General features: G+C 32.9%; 1 protein-coding gene across 24 annotated transcripts in view; it reads right to left on the reverse strand.

The window, feature by feature from the left end:
* The window catches only part of Slc4a10 (solute carrier family 4 member 10), a 296,786-nt gene that overhangs the window by 82,460 nt on the left and 196,505 nt on the right, over nt 1-17,821 (reverse strand). For 16 of the 24 annotated variants that reach the window (XM_028769142.1, XM_028769130.1, XM_028769138.1 and 13 more), the window contains 3 exons: nt 15,108-15,268; nt 9,269-9,457; nt 207-298 (listed from right to left, as the gene is read on the reverse strand). In XM_028769142.1, the coding sequence (XP_028624975.1) occupies nt 207-298; nt 9,269-9,457; nt 15,108-15,268 (442 nt within the window). The remainder of the gene's footprint in view (nt 1-206; nt 299-9,268; nt 9,458-15,107; nt 15,269-17,821) is intronic. The other 8 variants (XM_028769139.1, XM_028769136.1, XM_028769128.1 and 5 more) reach the window with 1 other exon arrangement.

A 17,821-nucleotide genomic window follows, 5' to 3' on the forward strand; every position in this document is an offset into this window, starting at 1 on the left:
CTGCAAGTGTTACTCCAAGTGGCTGAATCCAAGAGATGATTCTTAAAATTTATACATGTTTTCTCAAATGGGCGAAGTCCTGCATGTAGACTGAACTCTTGTCTATAACCATTTCAAACTTCAGTAAGAAACCATGCAAATATGTCTACAGGTAGCAAGTTTCTACTGGTGATTTAGCAGCTTACTTAGAAGAAAGGAGAGCTTACCTTGCTAAAGTCTACAGTGCTGTTTTCCCTGCTGACATCATTTTTATTCTCAGCACAGGCTGGAGCAGACTGAGGAGAAACAACCTGACCTGCTAAAAGAGATTGTTATTGCAGAATACAGACAATTACTTATACTGGGTGAAATATGAACTTCAGTTTAACCAAACTAAGTAGAATTTTTAATAAGCTTATGATGTAAGCATGAACGTTCAATTAAATGGAACTATATCAATACAACATTTATCAGTTACAGATAGAAATGGGAGAAATCAATCAAGAATATTTAAGCCAATTATCAATTTAAAACACTAAACAGTTCATCTCTTTGAAGAAAAGATGCCTACAAAATTTATGCATAACCTAAGGTTCATTAATTTCTAAATATTACTCAAAACTAATTGTATATATTTTTTAAAAAACATAACTTTCAAGCTCTGACTGAAGAATTTTTGACAGTATATAAAAGGACGAATATTGGTAAGTGCTCAGAATATTTTTCAGTTCCATTACATTTAAAAATCCAAATCACTATGTTCTTTAACAATAACATTTAGAAATGGAGCTTATTAGAAACATATGTGATTTTGTGTCTATAACTATTCAGTTACATAAGCTCTGCTATTCATCTATTATGCAAGAAAAGGTCACTAAACAAGAGTTGCATTGGTTTTCCACGAATGTTATTCAAAATATAATTATGATGTAGGTCTCTCCCTTGCATGAAAGGTAAGGTTAGTTAGCAAGATCACAGAAAGATCACAGAACTGGGAGTGTGACGATGACCGGAAGACATTAAGTTCCATCATTTACTCTGCAACAGCCTTTGCAAGCACAGACCATCTGAAATATGTCACAGATAGCAACAAATTATAATTAACCCAGTTTGCTTAATTTCCTTAGTCTACCCTTGCCCATCTTTTTACTTTCACTGTAAAATGGGTAATGTCAATTCAATGTTGAAGCCGTGACTATATATAAACATTTTTAACTCGGTGGCTTCAAACCCCTCTTTTACTTTTATGGATCTCAAAAGTGGGAGCTACTCCCTGTGCCTACCTTTTCTCTCTACATGCTGCCATCTCAGTTTTATTCAGAATTCAACTTTTATCCTCTTTTCCCCTCAATTTCTCCCAATTCTGAACTTCTCTAACTCTCTTAAATAGTTACAGTTTTTTTCTTCAATTTTTGCACCGATCATCAAAGATGACTAAATCAAAATTATTTATTTTACATGCTCATATAATTTCACTGCTTAGACTAGTAAGACTGACAGTCAGAGATCATCCCCTAATAGATAACGTTTTCTGGATTCAAATCATTTTGTCAGAAAGGAATAGATTTAATATTCTTCTAGAATTTAAATATCTTTCTGTTTCTATCAAAAACAGAAAAATAATATATTTTATGAAAGTAAAGATCCAATGGCTTTTTAAAATGTGTTCACCTCAAACTATGGACACAGATCCTCATTTCTGAATACATAATTCAAGGCAATGAATACCCTTCAAGGGAAGTCAGACAAACTTTACATTCTCCCATCTCTACCTGTAATGCATAACTACAACTGAATTGTTCATCAGCAGCCATTCAATTTACCGATCTCAAAATAATAACTGTTATTTTTAAAAAGCCTTTACATAATGCATTTGTGCTACTAACAGATGTCTTCAATCACCAGTTTCACAACATTTCTCCATAATTGCATGAGTTGGAACATTAGATATATTTAAAGCTAAGTTTATTAATGTTCTGTAAAATTAAGTGATAAGACTCATGTTATGGAAAAATTAAACATATATATGATTTTTTATAATAATTTATGCCATGTAGTCAAAACTACATGAAATATCATTTATATAATGCTGTACGAAAACATATACAGAAAGAGTCAACCCAATACAAAACCAACTTTGATGAGATTGAATCAGATAGCAAATATACTAGATCTTATAATTTGAAAAATCTGGTTTTACTTTATATATATATATATATATATATATATATATATATATATATGTATCAGAAACAATATTTAACAAGCTATATTCAGGTTATAGACTACTATAGTTAAATATTGGCACTTACACTTCACTTGGTAAATATTTGATCACTAATATGTTGTTATTTTGTGATTATTGTAATAACTATATTTGGAAATTTATTCTTTTTTGCTACTCCTGTTTTAAGAATTAAAAGTATAAAATATTACCTTATAAAGCTGATAGTCAGAAAACTAATTAGGAACTATGATCTTTGAATATCTTAAGTGATATTAATAATGACCTAGTTCTGAATATCAAATAAGAAGTACACTAGATGACAGTGAAAACTACGTATTTCTAGAGTCCAGACAAGTCCAGAGAACACGTACTATAGTACAGAGAGGAAAGCATGTATACTATAGTACCACCAACCTCTGTTTAGGCATAAAACCACAAGTATTTGTATCTTCTATACTTTAGAATAAAACATGAATATATTTTCACATCTAAAGTCCTTCAAAGTTTAAATAGCATTTAAAATCTGAATTTAGATTCATTTAGATATGTTACTTCTAAAACTATACATTAGCTTATTAAACTAAAACAATATATATAAGGAGTTTTGACAATTTTGTAGTGCACTGAAAATCTGTAGGTATGATTTAAGAATTATGTTTAAAATGTTAGCATATGTTATGTAGGGAAAATTATAATACTTTAAATAAAACATATTTTTTGTTATATACACAAAACTAAGATGCATGCACTGTAACAGTCTATAAAACCACTAGATCCCTCAAACCATAGAATAGCTGTCATAATTTGTTGTCCATTATGACTCCTTGCTTAAAACCTTACTTAATTCAAGTGTCACAACTTGCAAAAAGGTGATGGCCTTAGATTCCAAAGCATACTTCATGAACTCAAAGACTGTCACATAAAACAAGTGGACAAATATAGGGAAGGATGTTTCTAATATAATTGCTTTTTTCTATGATAAGAAAAAATGCCATTCATAAAATGACAACTTTTAGGCACAGTGACTATTTCCTAATAGAATGGAAAAGAGTTTGCAAGGATATTTTCTTTTCCAGGGGAAAATAGCCAAAAGTTAGAAATAAATACTTATGTATTTAGAAACTTTGCAAGTATACTATTAGTTTATGATAAATTTTATAATTACTTTAGCATGATGCTTGAAAACAAGTATTTTTGCCTATTTCCTTCTAAGTCCTACACCATGAGCACTGATAATTGCTCAGATAAAAATTCATGTAATAAAATGGCATTGTAAACTTAGATTGCCTTAACTATATGTAAATCTTAAGGCATGAAAATGCCATGAAGAAACATTAAACTGAGTAATCTTATTATATATTGTGAAATTTATTCAAAACAGGATAAAAGTTTCTAATTATTTAAATGTAAATATTTGAGAAATCTAACACCAACCTTTCTATTTAACACTTAAGTTTACTTTATTTATACTATTACTTTATGTGTTAAATACATGGTTCTTCATTTTAACAAAAAATAATTTGTTTTATTATATATGAATTAAAGTGTAGAGTGTATAGCATGTATATCAGCACCTGTTGGGTTTTTTTTAATTATATTTGAGTCTTTACATATAGCCTTTTTCTACATGTAAACTGTGTGAATGAGTGATATAAAATAGCAGTTTTACGTTTTTTTATCTAGCCTAAATCAAACCGTTAGATAATTTATTTCCTACATTTATCATTATTTGCTACTGGTTAATCCGGTATAAATCATATGTAGTCGAAGGAAACTGGGATGAAGACATGGACGTACAGTACTATTATCCTAGAGTCCAAGCTGGATTACACTACCTCAGAACCTTCAACGCATTTAGAGTACCCAAAGGGTAGGAGATGAGGGAGGTACAGAGATGAGATGAGCCTGTTAGAGACAGACACAAGACAGAGCAAAATGAAGAAATACAGAGATGAATGACAAAGTTACATATATGTGCAACAATACATCTTTTATGGAAATAGAGAACATGGAGAAAGAGAGATAAATTTTTAGGAAATTATGATTAGGTGACCAACACTTCAAAAACAGAAAGAGTATTCATGCCATTAATTGTTGAAAGTTGGTATGCCTGAAGATACTTAGTTTCAAATAAGAAAGTAAAACCTTAAACATGTTATCTTAAAAATGTTAGTTTTTAAAATGTAGTCAGTTTTCCATAGCTTAATGACAATTCAGCCTCTAAACAGATACATCAACTGTATTAATAATTGATGTAATTTTAATTTTCCTTTAACATTAGAAATGTTTAGATTTTTCATATATAGGAATCTCCTAACATGCTTTCTCTCAAGCAACACTAAGAAGTAATATTCTAGCTTTCTCCTTCAAAGTAGATCATTATGAGGAATAAATACTACATGCCATATTATTCATAATAACACAGTGCTTTAAAAAGAAAATGAGTTTCTAAATACTTAAAGACATCATGCATCTGGGAATAAAAGTACAGCATTACAAGAAAAGTAATTTTAAGGCAGTAAAACAAGTTCAAAAACCACAAATAAACACCATTAACAATACATCTATGTATTCTGCTAGAAGGGCTTCAACATACCCGGGTCAGAATACTCAATGCATATCCCATCCTTCTAAATCTAAGTGTTCTCCACTTAAGACTCTGAACAGTAAATTAGAGGAAATTAGCAGAAGCTCTTTCAGGTTCTAAATAAAAATGGCAATTGGAAAAATTACTCTAACTAGGAGGAAAAAAGGCAAGGAAGCAGGAGAAAAGTTAGAAATTAGTAGTAATGGATGAGGGACAAGGGGGATGACGGAGCCTATGCTACACCAGCCATGAGTCCCAAGAAATTATCAAAAACGTGACTCAGGAAATTAACATCACTTTACAACAGAATTGCAATACAAATCTCTCCATGTGTAAGTGAATGCGTGACAGAAATGACAAATAGAAGCATTAATGTATTGGTTTCTTGATCATCTAACACAAGTCACATTTGTGTTTGAAATGTGTTTCTAGATTCAAGAAATGACTTGAATAGTCTTGATATTTTTTGATTTCAGTATTCTTTTCCGGGTTCTAATGTCAAAGTAAATACTATTTTCTATTATTTTTTGCCATTGTTTGCCAAATGTAACTGTCACTTTCTATTGAAACATCAGAATCAGTCATTTAATTCTCACAGTTTTGATGCTTAATGAAAAGTGAAAGTTAAACACAGCATGGTGGCATTAAAAATGCACGGTGAATCCATAGCGTCTTGCATCTTAACCCTGAGGATAATGTGCAGAATACCAAAAATATTTACATATATATGTAACATATACATATATACATCAGGGTATTTGTAGGTGAGATTGAAAACAATATTATAAATCAGTAAGGAAAAGTAACAGACGGAAAACGTGGACCAGGAAAAGAAAGGGGAAAAAATACACTATTTTTTTAATGTAACATATAAAACAAAGAAGACCTGCATTTGAAATGCAGTATCTGGTTGTTTAACCCTTGAGAGAACAACCAAGGTAACATGTCCAAAAGCATTCAATTAAGAAAACAGAAATTTTATTCTAAATGTTTCTTAGATTTTTTATGTAAATATCATTTTATTTCTGAGGACATTTCAAATTTTTGATCCTAAAACAAAAACACATTAGACAAGGGTACATAACTCATTTCTATATCTTTGCTTCTTTTAAAAAAATTTTGTTCTATTGTCAAGTTTTTTTTTGAAAACTCTCTATTAATTTTAATTTTATAGTGTTAAAAAAGGAAAAGCCCATTTTTTTTCTGAGTAAAATGTTTCGCTCAGGAGTGTTTTTTAAAATAAAAAGAATATTACTTTTATGCCTTTGGATGATAGGAGTCCATTGCATCCCTTTTTACTATTGCACCATAAAATTAAGTCTCTAATCCATGTTTTGAAACAGAATGTCAATTCTATATTTATGCTTTGAGTTCCAATTTCTTTGTTTATCTCAAGTTTGTCAGTTTATAGAGTCCATAAGTAGATTGAGAACCTTAGTAGTAAAGGTCTTTCGCACTTTTTTCACTTGTGGGTAGGAGACTTACTTCTAAATTGCTGAAGTCTATACATATTTTCAGACTTCTCAGAACACATAATTATGTAAAGTGTGTGAGGAAGCAAAACAGAGTCATGAGGAGGTGTTACAAGCCTCGGCTTAGAAACCACCGCTGACAGGATGCTGCACAACAATACTTAATTGGATATATGAATCTTATTATAAGTGCTTCCAAGTTTCTATTACCCTAGCACATGCCCTGGAAAGATTTGTATGTGTTCATATAAAGGTTGACTGTACAGATGGCAACAGAATTACTCAGAATTTTTGAAAAACTAAGCTGTTTCACAGATAAAACAAAAGTACTCTCTGGAAACACTGTCTCTACATCCATCTGCATGTAGATTTAAATGATTTACAGCTGTAAGTCTGTCCTCTCTCCTTAAATGTAATGGAAGTTTCAAACATCAGCAGTGAGTATAGGCTGCCCATGTCCACACATGGTCAAGTCAGTAAATTCCACACTTTCTTTCCTTTCCCTAAAATGTATCGAAAATATCAAATACAAACATTATTCTCAGTGAAAGCTGAAGTAAAAAATATAGAAATTGCATCATGTATGATGATTAGCTGTTTCAAAAAATACATTTTGGTCTATATGTTATTGTCTGATTTCCAAAAAGTAATGAAATGGAAACAGTTTATTTGTCCAAAAATTTTCCAAAATTCTTGGGAAATTAAAACATGGGGTATTTTAATAAGATTTTAAAGACTCAAGCAAACTTAAATCTCCCATAAAAATGACTGAATATCTAGATTGGTTTTCTTAACCTTGGCCAACAAAACAGCATTAGCACCATGAAAGCAGGAACAGCTTCACAGCAGGGCTTTTCTCTTCTGCCTATCCTCTGCCTCTAAGCAGTTGCCAGAGGTACCATTTATCTGCCCAGGGGTTTTCTCTTAAAATCTAATAAAACTGTTCTCAAGTTTCCCTTTAAAAAATAAACCACTACATTTATATCTCGAATTATAAAATCTTCAATTTCACATTAATATGTATATGTTTTAAATCAAATTATAATTTTGAATATGAATTTATTTAAATATAGTATTTGCCTCAGCGTTAGTTCTACATCTTCAGAATAGTCAGTAGAATCTACTAATATGAGTGGGTATAAGCCATGGCGTGCATGTGACACTTTCAATGAACTTTGCATATATATCCATAAACATGCTTCTATGTAATATCAATGCTTTATTCAAGGACAGCTTCTGCGTTTCATTTTCGTGCGTTTAAATTATTAAAAATTAAAAACAAAAAAATCTCAGCTGCCTGTGTTGGCTTTATAGTGTGTAATAAATAAATAATACATCCACATACAGACATATAATCAATATAGAAACACGAAGCAACAACAAACAAGATTAGAGAACATCAAAAGGTAACAGAGAAGGGACCCAAGTAATAAGCCTTCCAGTAAATGAAAAGGGAGAACTCTGGATACAAAATCACAGGGATTTTCAATGAAAGATTCATCTCTTTCATAGTACCTAAATAGAAAACAAATATTTCAAACCCAACTTTTCAATTAGAAACATATCATTCAACATTAAATCCCGAGACTTAATATACTTAACTTTAAGATACTCTGAAACAATTAAATTATTCACTGAAGTATTTCTTTTGTGTACATTTGACTCAGTAGTATGAAAATTCCCTCACAATACAAAGTCTAAAGAAAACTTATCTTCACGTATTTGTAAGGTATGTCTGAAACTTTTGAAAAGGGAAGAAAATCACAGAACTACTCTGTTCTGTCAATTCATGTTACTGTGGTCAATTTGTGAAGGTCAGGTTTTCTAATAAATCATTTCCAAATATTTTCATCTTTTATTTAATTTTTAAAATCAATATCTCATTGCTAGGTTGATCATGAACATTCTATGTACTTGAGGTTGACCTTGAACTTTCTGCAACTTCTACCTAAATTCTGGGATTAAAAGTTTGAATGTATCACAATGTCTTATTTACTTGGTGCTGCAGATAAAACAAGGAACACTGAGAATACTAGGCAACATTTTACTGACTGAGCTATATTCCAGTCATTAATTTTTGTCTTTTTGAATTGAAAAGCACGTATAGCAGCTACAAGACTAACAAATTCATATTATCTTTGTGGTAACTTCATTTTCCTTTATGAAGCTTTGATGACAAAATTTGAAGCAATTTCTCAATGTAAATGGTGAAAGACATTCAAGGAGAAAGCAAAAAAGCAGGATTACTAGACAATAATATTGCTCAAGTATGCTGTTGTATGAAGATGGTGAGAAGGCTCCCTGCACACTGAAATGCTACAGTGTAAAGAGCACTGTGCTCGGAGCGGGAGAGATGGCTCATTGGTTAAGAGCATTGTCTGCTCTTCCAGAGGTGCTGAGTAGTTCAATTTCCAGCAACCGCATGATGGCTCACAACCGTCTGTAATGGGAGACAGAGAGCACTCTGCTCAGGGGCAGAAAGGAGGCTTCAGATAGGCAGGGCCACACTAGCCACTGCTACATCATTTTATTATTGGTAATGAAATCTGTTGACCATGACCAAGATGGGAAAAACTTCTTCTACAGAAAAAGATGATTTAATGAGAAGGCCACCACAACATAAACCATCTCATTACTCTTCTCAACTGTGAGAAAGAAGAGGCTTAGACTTTTAGGTCAAGATACAAGATATGTTCCACTTAGGATTGATGACTGGATCTGTAAATTGGAATTAGAAATGGATCATTGTACTCTTTTTATGAGCCTTTCTAGAAACAATTCTTTGATAAGATGTCTACATTTTGATGATAAAATAAGACCAATATACAGTCTATTTATATATATATATATATATATATATATATATATATATATATACAAAATGAAATAATTCTATTAAAACAATATTAATTTCAATAAACAATTTTCAAATAAAGTGTTTTAAATGTTTAGAAAGAATGTAATACTTCATGGTCCCAATAGTAGATACAAAAGAGCATTTACCATTTTTATCCATGGAATTTGGTTCTGATTGTTTCTTGCCAATATCAGCAAAAGATCGGACGATAGGAATCCTGTTAGTGAGTTTTTTCTGATTCTGGTGATGATGCTGCTTCATCAGTGCTTCATGGACCCTGTGGCGTACATCTTCATTCAGCTGGCCTGAGCTGACCTGCTGGTCAAGGACCATATCTGAAGACAGGAAGGAGACAAGGAGCACAGCTTTTCTGTTTAAAATGGAGACTCTGAATATTAATCATATTAAAGTAGGAAGGAATTCCTCTGACAAACTCAATGGAAGATGTTTTAAATAGAAGTTTATCTTTTATAGGATTGCTACAGGGAAATATTTTTTCATTTTAAATCACATAATTTTAACCATAACTTATTTTTTCTAAACATATTCGATGTATTAAGCAAAAAGTTATATTATTCATCTAACAGATTCGTAAGATTGTAATAGATAAAGTTGCATTATAGTCTGTATCCATGTCACTGTCTGTCTTTGCTTTTCTGTCTCTCTGTCTCTGTGTGTCCGTCTCTGTCTCTGTCTTCTCTCTCTCTCTCTCTCTCTCTCTCTCTCTCACACACACACACACACACACACACACACACACACACAAACACCATTTCCATTACATAGAGCAGAGTTTTGTTTTTAATTTGTGGAATCTTCTTACACTCAAAGTTTATAACAGTATCAACTAGTTACAAAGTTCGGTTTACACCTTTCAGTAACAGAAAATGCAAACCACCCTAACTAAACTGGGTCCCTCTTTGCAACCCAGGTGAACTTCAAACTTACATTACAAATTTCTCAGCCACCCAAGAACACAAATTATAGATGTGCACTAGCCACACACTTGACATTACACACATATTTTAAGGTGGTTTTTCTATGACTTTCTGGTGAAGAATAATTTTCTTGATTTTCTAAGTGGGGCTAGGAGCTATCCAGCTGTCAACTCCCACCATTTACAGAGTAAACAAGCATTTCATTTGTTACAAATTCATCTCTTTCTCCAACAGTATCCTTAGAATTTTTTGATAACAAAGGACTATAACTTTTAAATGTAGAAGATTTCAGAAAATTAGACGGAGTACATTGATATTTGTCATACATAGTATCAAGCGTGCCAATCAATTAAATAACAGGTAAGGGCCATTGAGGTTTCTTAATAATATAATATCACTGCATCGAGCATCAGTATTACTAGTCTGCTTTCAGAATATCAAACATTAACTTTGTTTTGGGGAGTACAAATTATATAATGCAGATCCCAGTGAACTGTCTCCTGCCGACATATTCAGTACACTGTAGGCATCCACGTTAGCAAACTTCCCCCTTATAAAACTCAGTGTTCTTTTTGTATAAAAAGGAAATGGACAATGGAGATGAACTTGGATCATTCTGTAACATTCTAGCTGTGTGACCTTGTAAAAAGCTAAGTGCAGTATTATCACTTGAATGGTGGGAATGACAAAGTAAGCAGTGTATTTGCAGCTGGAATAATAATCTAAGGCCCTTAAAGCACTGATTAGCAAGTTGAGACCAATCAGTAAGTAACGTCCCAGCAGATGGTTTTCTTTGCAATTTCCATTAAGTAAGGTATAGTTCTCTGAAATCTGTGAAGGCTTCAATATTCTCTCAGTTTATAACAGTATCAACTGTATATTAACTTGAGGTGGTCAATAATAGAAAGTGCAAATCAACTTAGTTAAACTGACTCATATGACTGGCTTGCAGAAGAGGAAACTCAAAATGAGGCTGCTTTTCATTCCATTTCTCTGTGATGCTCTATGCTTCCTCTTGAGGATGTCCACTTTGGGCACAGTCTCATTTCCTTTATATAAGGTGGCTGCCAGGAGTAACAAGGAAATATTTCTGTTCGTATCCAGTAGGTAATAAATTAGCTTTTGTCATTTTCTTTAATAAAAGGTTCATTTTTCACCTGGCATAAAAAAATTCTACTTGTGACTGACATGAACCAATCACTGTCAGCAGAGATGGGGTTCCTACAGCTTTTTGGACAGAACAAGAATTGAATTAATTAGCCTCAATTTTTCTGCCATGAGCCAGATAATAAACGAGTTCTGTCACAACTACCCAACTCTGTCTTTGAACTACATAAAAGCTTCCTAAAGATTACTCAAATTTGAGTTAGATACAATTTTTACACTATAAAAGCTTTTTCTTTTTTCATTTTCAGTCATGTGAAATGTCCCAAATCACAGCTCAAAAGGCCTACAAGACTAGGCAGCGGGCCATAGTTAAAACAAGGAATATAATTTGCTCTGTCACTTTCTGTTCACAATGAGAAAGAGTTAAAAATGAGTATTTGGGAGTTGGCAATGATACATGTGGAGTACTTAGAAGTCATCCATTGCATTAAACGATGAAATGTAAATTCATGTTTCAGTTCTTTATAGATCAGTAATTATGACATCTCTGAATTAAAACAAAATAAAGGAACTGAAGAACTGCCATCCTATTATACTACTTTGAAAACTTGCTGTGACCACAAACGTATATAAACTATGTATTTACATAAAATATAAGTTATAAGAAAATTATTAAAACACTAAAATAACACAATTTCAAGGAAGTTCCAGAAATAAGATATTAAGACTCCCCTGTTCAGTATGCTAAGCAGAACCTAAACTAATCATATAAAACCCATACATATAATATTATTACTAAAATTCTCCTGAACCACAATCACAGAAGCACTACAAAATCCCCTAATGTCTACCTTTATACTCACATAGAGATAAGACATTTATTTCAGGCAAACACATAGGAGAAAGTAAACGGGGTTTAAAAAGTACTCATCTGCTCAGAAGCCACAGAAACTCAGTCCATACATCTAAGGCATGACCACATTACAGACTGCATTAGTGAACAAGGAAGGCTAATCTTGCTTAAGAATAAAGCATACTGGCATGAAGCTTAAGCACCAAAGGCACGAACATGACTCAGTCATCACCCGCATTGTTCTCTTCACCACAATCACACTTATCAGTATTAACTAGAAATGTAGAAAGGAATAATGAGCCATGGTGGCTTTAGGCCCAAAGTCGAGCCTTCACAACTCAGCAGGCAATGGTGCCTAACATAGTGAGCTTGCCAAAGCCCTATGCCAAGATCTTGTTAAGAAAAGAAGCAAGAAGGGAAAAGATAAATAGAGCACATTGTTCTGAATTCAAGCACTCTACAAAACCTATCAGTGCTGTGTAAAAAGGCTTGAAGATGGAAGAGTCATTTTTTTCATCATAATTAGGTAATTGCTTCAGTATAATCAACTCATCATGATCACAAAGTATCCTAAGAAGCCATACCTTTTGCAAAAACTATATAAATCTTTGCCTTCTTCAAATTTCCCATACAAATGCTCTGAAAACTCATGGCCTTAACTTTCAAAGAGAAAATGAAGGAGTGGGAAATATGAAGTGATAGGTTCTTCTTGGCTGCCAACACTAACTGCATACAAAGCAGAACACTTAATCTTGTATACTAAGGGTTGACATAACATTAACCTGGTTTTATGGCTTTGTTTTGTTTTAACAGGGTATCAGCATGCATCTCTGGCTGGGGTGGAACTTACTGTGTAGGCCAGGTTGGCCTCAAACTCACAGAGACCTGACTGCCTACACTAGGATTAAAGGTGCATGCTGTCACACCTGGCATGAACCTGATTTCAAATAATGCATTCTCATACCAGTCTTAAGTTTGTATTCTGTGAAGCAGGCTATTAAATTTATCCTTCAGTGAAAAAGTTTAAGTGACAAAAGTTGCTTCAATGAATTGTGAGTTATGATTGATTATTTGTCCATGACACTAACTTTAGCTTGATTTTAATTTCTTTCTAACTTTCATTGACAGAATCAGGGTAAAGTATTCACACTTCAAAGAGAATATTTCCATTTTTAATCTCTATAATGCTGAGTTTTAAAGCGATTAGCACAGACCATAAATTGTCTACAATGTATATGAATATAAGTAGGAAACACTTTCAACATAATTAATCTCTGCATTAGAATAAATCATGGTAAGAAATTTTATACCTAGAGATTTGTGGATTTGAAAAGGTTAAGTAATATTTTGAGGGATAGAGTTTGGATTTATTGAGTTCCATGAAACATGGAGAAATGGATATGTTTTAAATTAACTTCATCCAAAAGAAAATCCTACTTTAATTATACCAGAAATTCTTGACAGACCTGCCAGATATAAACGGGATTTTCTGCTACTAAATCTACCAAAATCTCTTTAAGGAATTATGAGAGTCTGTTAAAAAATATCAAAAATCTGACGAAAAAACAAAACAGAAAAACACTGACATAAAATATTTTACCACTCCAAAACAATATCTGGTTCCTTTACAAAGAAATGTCCAGAAACCACTAATTCTATAGATTTTATACATTCCTGAAATGTCAGAATTTAAGATCTGGAATCCTTAAAGACAAATATGTCTTTTTTAGAAAACAGGCACTAGCTATTATCATATGTACCTAGCTTTTGATTTCCTAAAATAGGGAAATAATTGATGATATGAAAAATTACTAGTTTTTAAATCATCATAATCATGAGCAAAACCAACTTTATGATTACAGGTTAATTCAAAGAAATCACTTCCTTATCTGCAAATATCACCTTTAACACATCAGTTCTATACATCTGTTTTTAATAGGAGAAAAATAGCCTCCATTCTGCAGTTAAATACTGCTATAACAATAAGATATAATGATAGATAAGAACAAGCTGCAAAGTTTAGAAGACATAAATATGTAAAGCATATTTATTCATTAAATATAATAAATTACATGATCATAACATGAACAAATAGAAAAGAAAATAATAAGATATTTTGATGAAATTTTAATAAAGGCTGAAGTTAATATCTTTTATATTAAACTCAAGTTTTAATTATGAATCTTTTATTCACAACTGAAAAGGAAATGAGCAAAAGTAGTCAACACAATTATGTCCAGAACCTGTAATTTCTGTATACTGTTAGCTTTAAGCCTGAATAGTACTGCACAACCTGCTCTACACTGAAAATGGAACATTCAAGTGGGACTACTTCAAGTCAAACAAAAGACACAGACCGACCAGAGAATCACAAAGAAGAATAAAAAGCTATTTGGGGTATTGGGCCTACTGAACTACTTTCATTGCAGGAATAGATTCAGAAAATATAATTGTGGAAAACTAGATTGAACTCAGCTTATTGTCACTTAGTCTACTGAGCTGAGCAAAAGAAAGGCAGCAGAGATAGGAAAATAGATAATTAAATCTATAAAAAGTTAACTTAATGGATATTTCCTGCTCAGAGTAACTTCCTAATGAAAATATTAGAAATCACATTCTTTAAGAAAGTTAAATGAAATCATAAAAGGTATGTTCTGGGGTAAATGTTGTAAGCCTGTGAAACTTGACAGATGCATTTCATACAGCAACTACAAAACTTATTCAAACTAATCAATTTTCAAAGCTAATTCAGTCACTTAATCCAGATAAACAAATTCCTTAGGGGAAATCTTTATGTAAAGATTAGTTTCTTTGTGTGTGATCTAAACATGCTCATGAAAATAGTAAATATTCAGGGAGATTTGACTGTTTTCCTATTACAGATCATTATTTAGGAGTGAGATGCGGTGTATTTCATAATTTATTTCATTTCAGATAGATAGAAGAAAATTATTTTACTGTTCCTTACACAGACCATGAGAACTTGTTTTTCACTATTCATACATGTATGGAATCGTCAGGAAAAAGAATAATAAAAGTCAAATGAGCTTGTCAGTATTAGATAGACCAAGGTAACAAATGGCTTACCTGCAATTTCTTCTAAAGTGTTGGCATGCATGTCCAGTAGCACAGTTCCATTCAGAATGCAGCTTCTTAACTCAAACAGGCTGTGTAATGAAAGCGTGGCCACATAGGGTTTACTCCATCTTTCTCCTCCATCTTCCACATCTTCTTCAAATTTCAACCACCTATACAAATAGAAACTCTTGTAACTACATTAAGCATTTCAATGTTGAAGAATTACTCCTTATCATAAAAAAGTTATTTAAAAAAGTCTCCAAATTGATACAGGTTTCCATGGGTTTGGGGAAATAAGAAAAAGGTAGTCCATTTTACTCAGTTACGTTCTCTTTAAATTCTATTAAACAAACATTTTTAGTGTAATAGATTACTAAAAACAAAGATTTAGTTTCCATTAATTTATCTAGCTTTACAGAAATGTTTTTAATGAAAATCTGCCAGTGGTCACTATTGTAGTACTAATTTTTAAAAAATAAGAAAGCATTTTCCTTTGTGGAAAAACATTTGTAGCTGGAAAAAAAATGGTGAAAGAATATTTAACTTTTTCTTTGTAGTTGGAACTCCTAAATTTCAGATTTTAGATGACAATTTCTCCAGTACATTTATAGGATGCTTATACAATTTGGCACTTATTTTGCTGGGAAAATTGTTGTTATTTTTGCATCAAAGAAAGCTACTCATGACAGTCAGTGGTAGGACCTGGATACACAAAAATTTGTCTTGGACATGATTCCATGGGTAGTCCAGCCAAGAATGGAATAAGAACTCTGAATCCAAGTGGAAACCACTGCCTTATTAGTGTGAAGAAACACTCAGCAATATGTGCAATCTTTTGCAATTAAGACAAATAGGAAAGATAAGGAAAGTCAATATTTTTACTACTCTGGCATCAGCCATTCAATGATTTATGGGCTTGCTCTCTAATCTTAACAGAAAGTATGTTTAATTCCAGCACTCTGATGAACTCTAACCTAAATAGCCTTTCCTCCTCTGTTTCCCTTTACTCATGCCTCTGTCCTTATCACTTTTGGCCATATTTCCTCTTTCCAAGTGGAAATACACACACACACACACACACACACCTATCTGGTATTGCTGTTTATGTAATAAAAGACTAAACTTCAATGGATGTAAACCCATGTGAGAAACTAGATAAAGAATCAAATGTATTAGCAGATAGTAACCAAGAGTTTGTCAGAAAGTACAGAGTCAAAATGAGTGCCAAGAAAGCCATGGATCTGTCCTAATGTTCAAGAAGCAAAATACTCTTCATGGTATCATTACAGACAGTGGTGAAAGTTATGCTTATAGAGATCCCACAAGGGATCAAAAAAACTCACACATCATCAGCAAGTCATTGCAATATTTCTTCAAAGAATGCTTTGCCAACATGGTTTTTCTATTTCCTTGTTAAATTGGTTTTTTTTATTCTGTGATGTTGATCCTTGCTTTGTTTTGATGCTTATTGTAGCTGGCAGAGAAGGCTGTGGGAGTTATAGCTGGAGAAAGGGTTCCACAATGCAGCCCGTGATAGCCTTCCTTACCTCTACTTCCCAAGTGCTGAAACTTTAGGTGTGGACAACCTCACCCAGCTAAAGAGTTCTTTCTATTGGTGTGTGTGTGTGTGTGTGTGTGTGTGTGTGTGTGTGTGTTTGTATTGATGTACACGTGAGTCCAGTTTCATTCCTTCTGAAACCATCTACCATAATATCCTTTATCTGTTCTTTCAGAATTCCATAAAGTATATTTTGATTATATTTTTTCCTGTCTCCTGAACACTTACAGATCATCCTCCAACAACTCCTTACACATCCACCTTTATGTTCTTTCTCTCTCTTATAAAAAGCATAGAGTTTGGCTTGGGTTGACCAACTAAAGTTGAACATGATGGCTGCCATGGACTACAACGGACTACAACCCAGTGTTACTCCATTGGGAAACAAAAGAATGATGTTTTCCCCTTTCCTAGTATATATCCATGGCAAATGACTTCTTGGCTAATTGTGAGAATGTGTGTCCGCCTCCCTAGTTCCTTATTGAGAATTTTGTCTGGCTTGAGCATGTTGGAGTCTTATACATGTTGTTACAGTCTCCTGGAGTTCATATGTGCATCAGCCTTGTTTCTGGAAAATGCTGTTTTCTAAAAGTTGTTCACAACTTCTTGATATAGTAATCTTTCTGTCTTTTCTACACGGATCTCTGAGCCTTGAGGGGAAAGGTGTGATAGAAACATCACATTTAGGAATTAGAATTGCTTATTTTTTGAGACAGAATCTCACATTAAGATTTGGTATTCACTGATGGGGCTAAGCTGCCAGGCCTGTAAGTCTAAGGGATTCTCCTGTCACTGCCTGTCCAGAGCTGGAATTATAGGCACGTACTAGTCTGTCTAGCTTTTTATTTGAGTGTTAGGGATTGAACTCAGGAGGCCTTAATATTACTTGGCAAGTACTTTACCAGCTGAGCTATATCCCCAGCTCTTCTTTAACTTTTTTTATATGAGTGATTCTTAAAATTTTTCTGCTCTTTACAGATCCTTAATACCTCATACCCAACTGATGATTATTAGGGTTGTTTTTTTTTTGGGGAGAGTGGGACATGAATATAACTTATTCTGGTCAATGAGTTCATAGAATAAATGATGTGTATCACGTATCACTCCCAGGACTTGGCAGCATTTAACTGCCAAAGTGTGACTGCCCTGATCATTCTTTTCCTAT

This window comes from Grammomys surdaster, unplaced genomic scaffold (genome assembly GCF_004785775.1).
Source record: "Grammomys surdaster isolate TR1022 unplaced genomic scaffold, NIH_TR_1.0 191, whole genome shotgun sequence".
NCBI classification, from domain to species: domain Eukaryota; kingdom Metazoa; phylum Chordata; class Mammalia; order Rodentia; family Muridae; genus Grammomys; species Grammomys surdaster.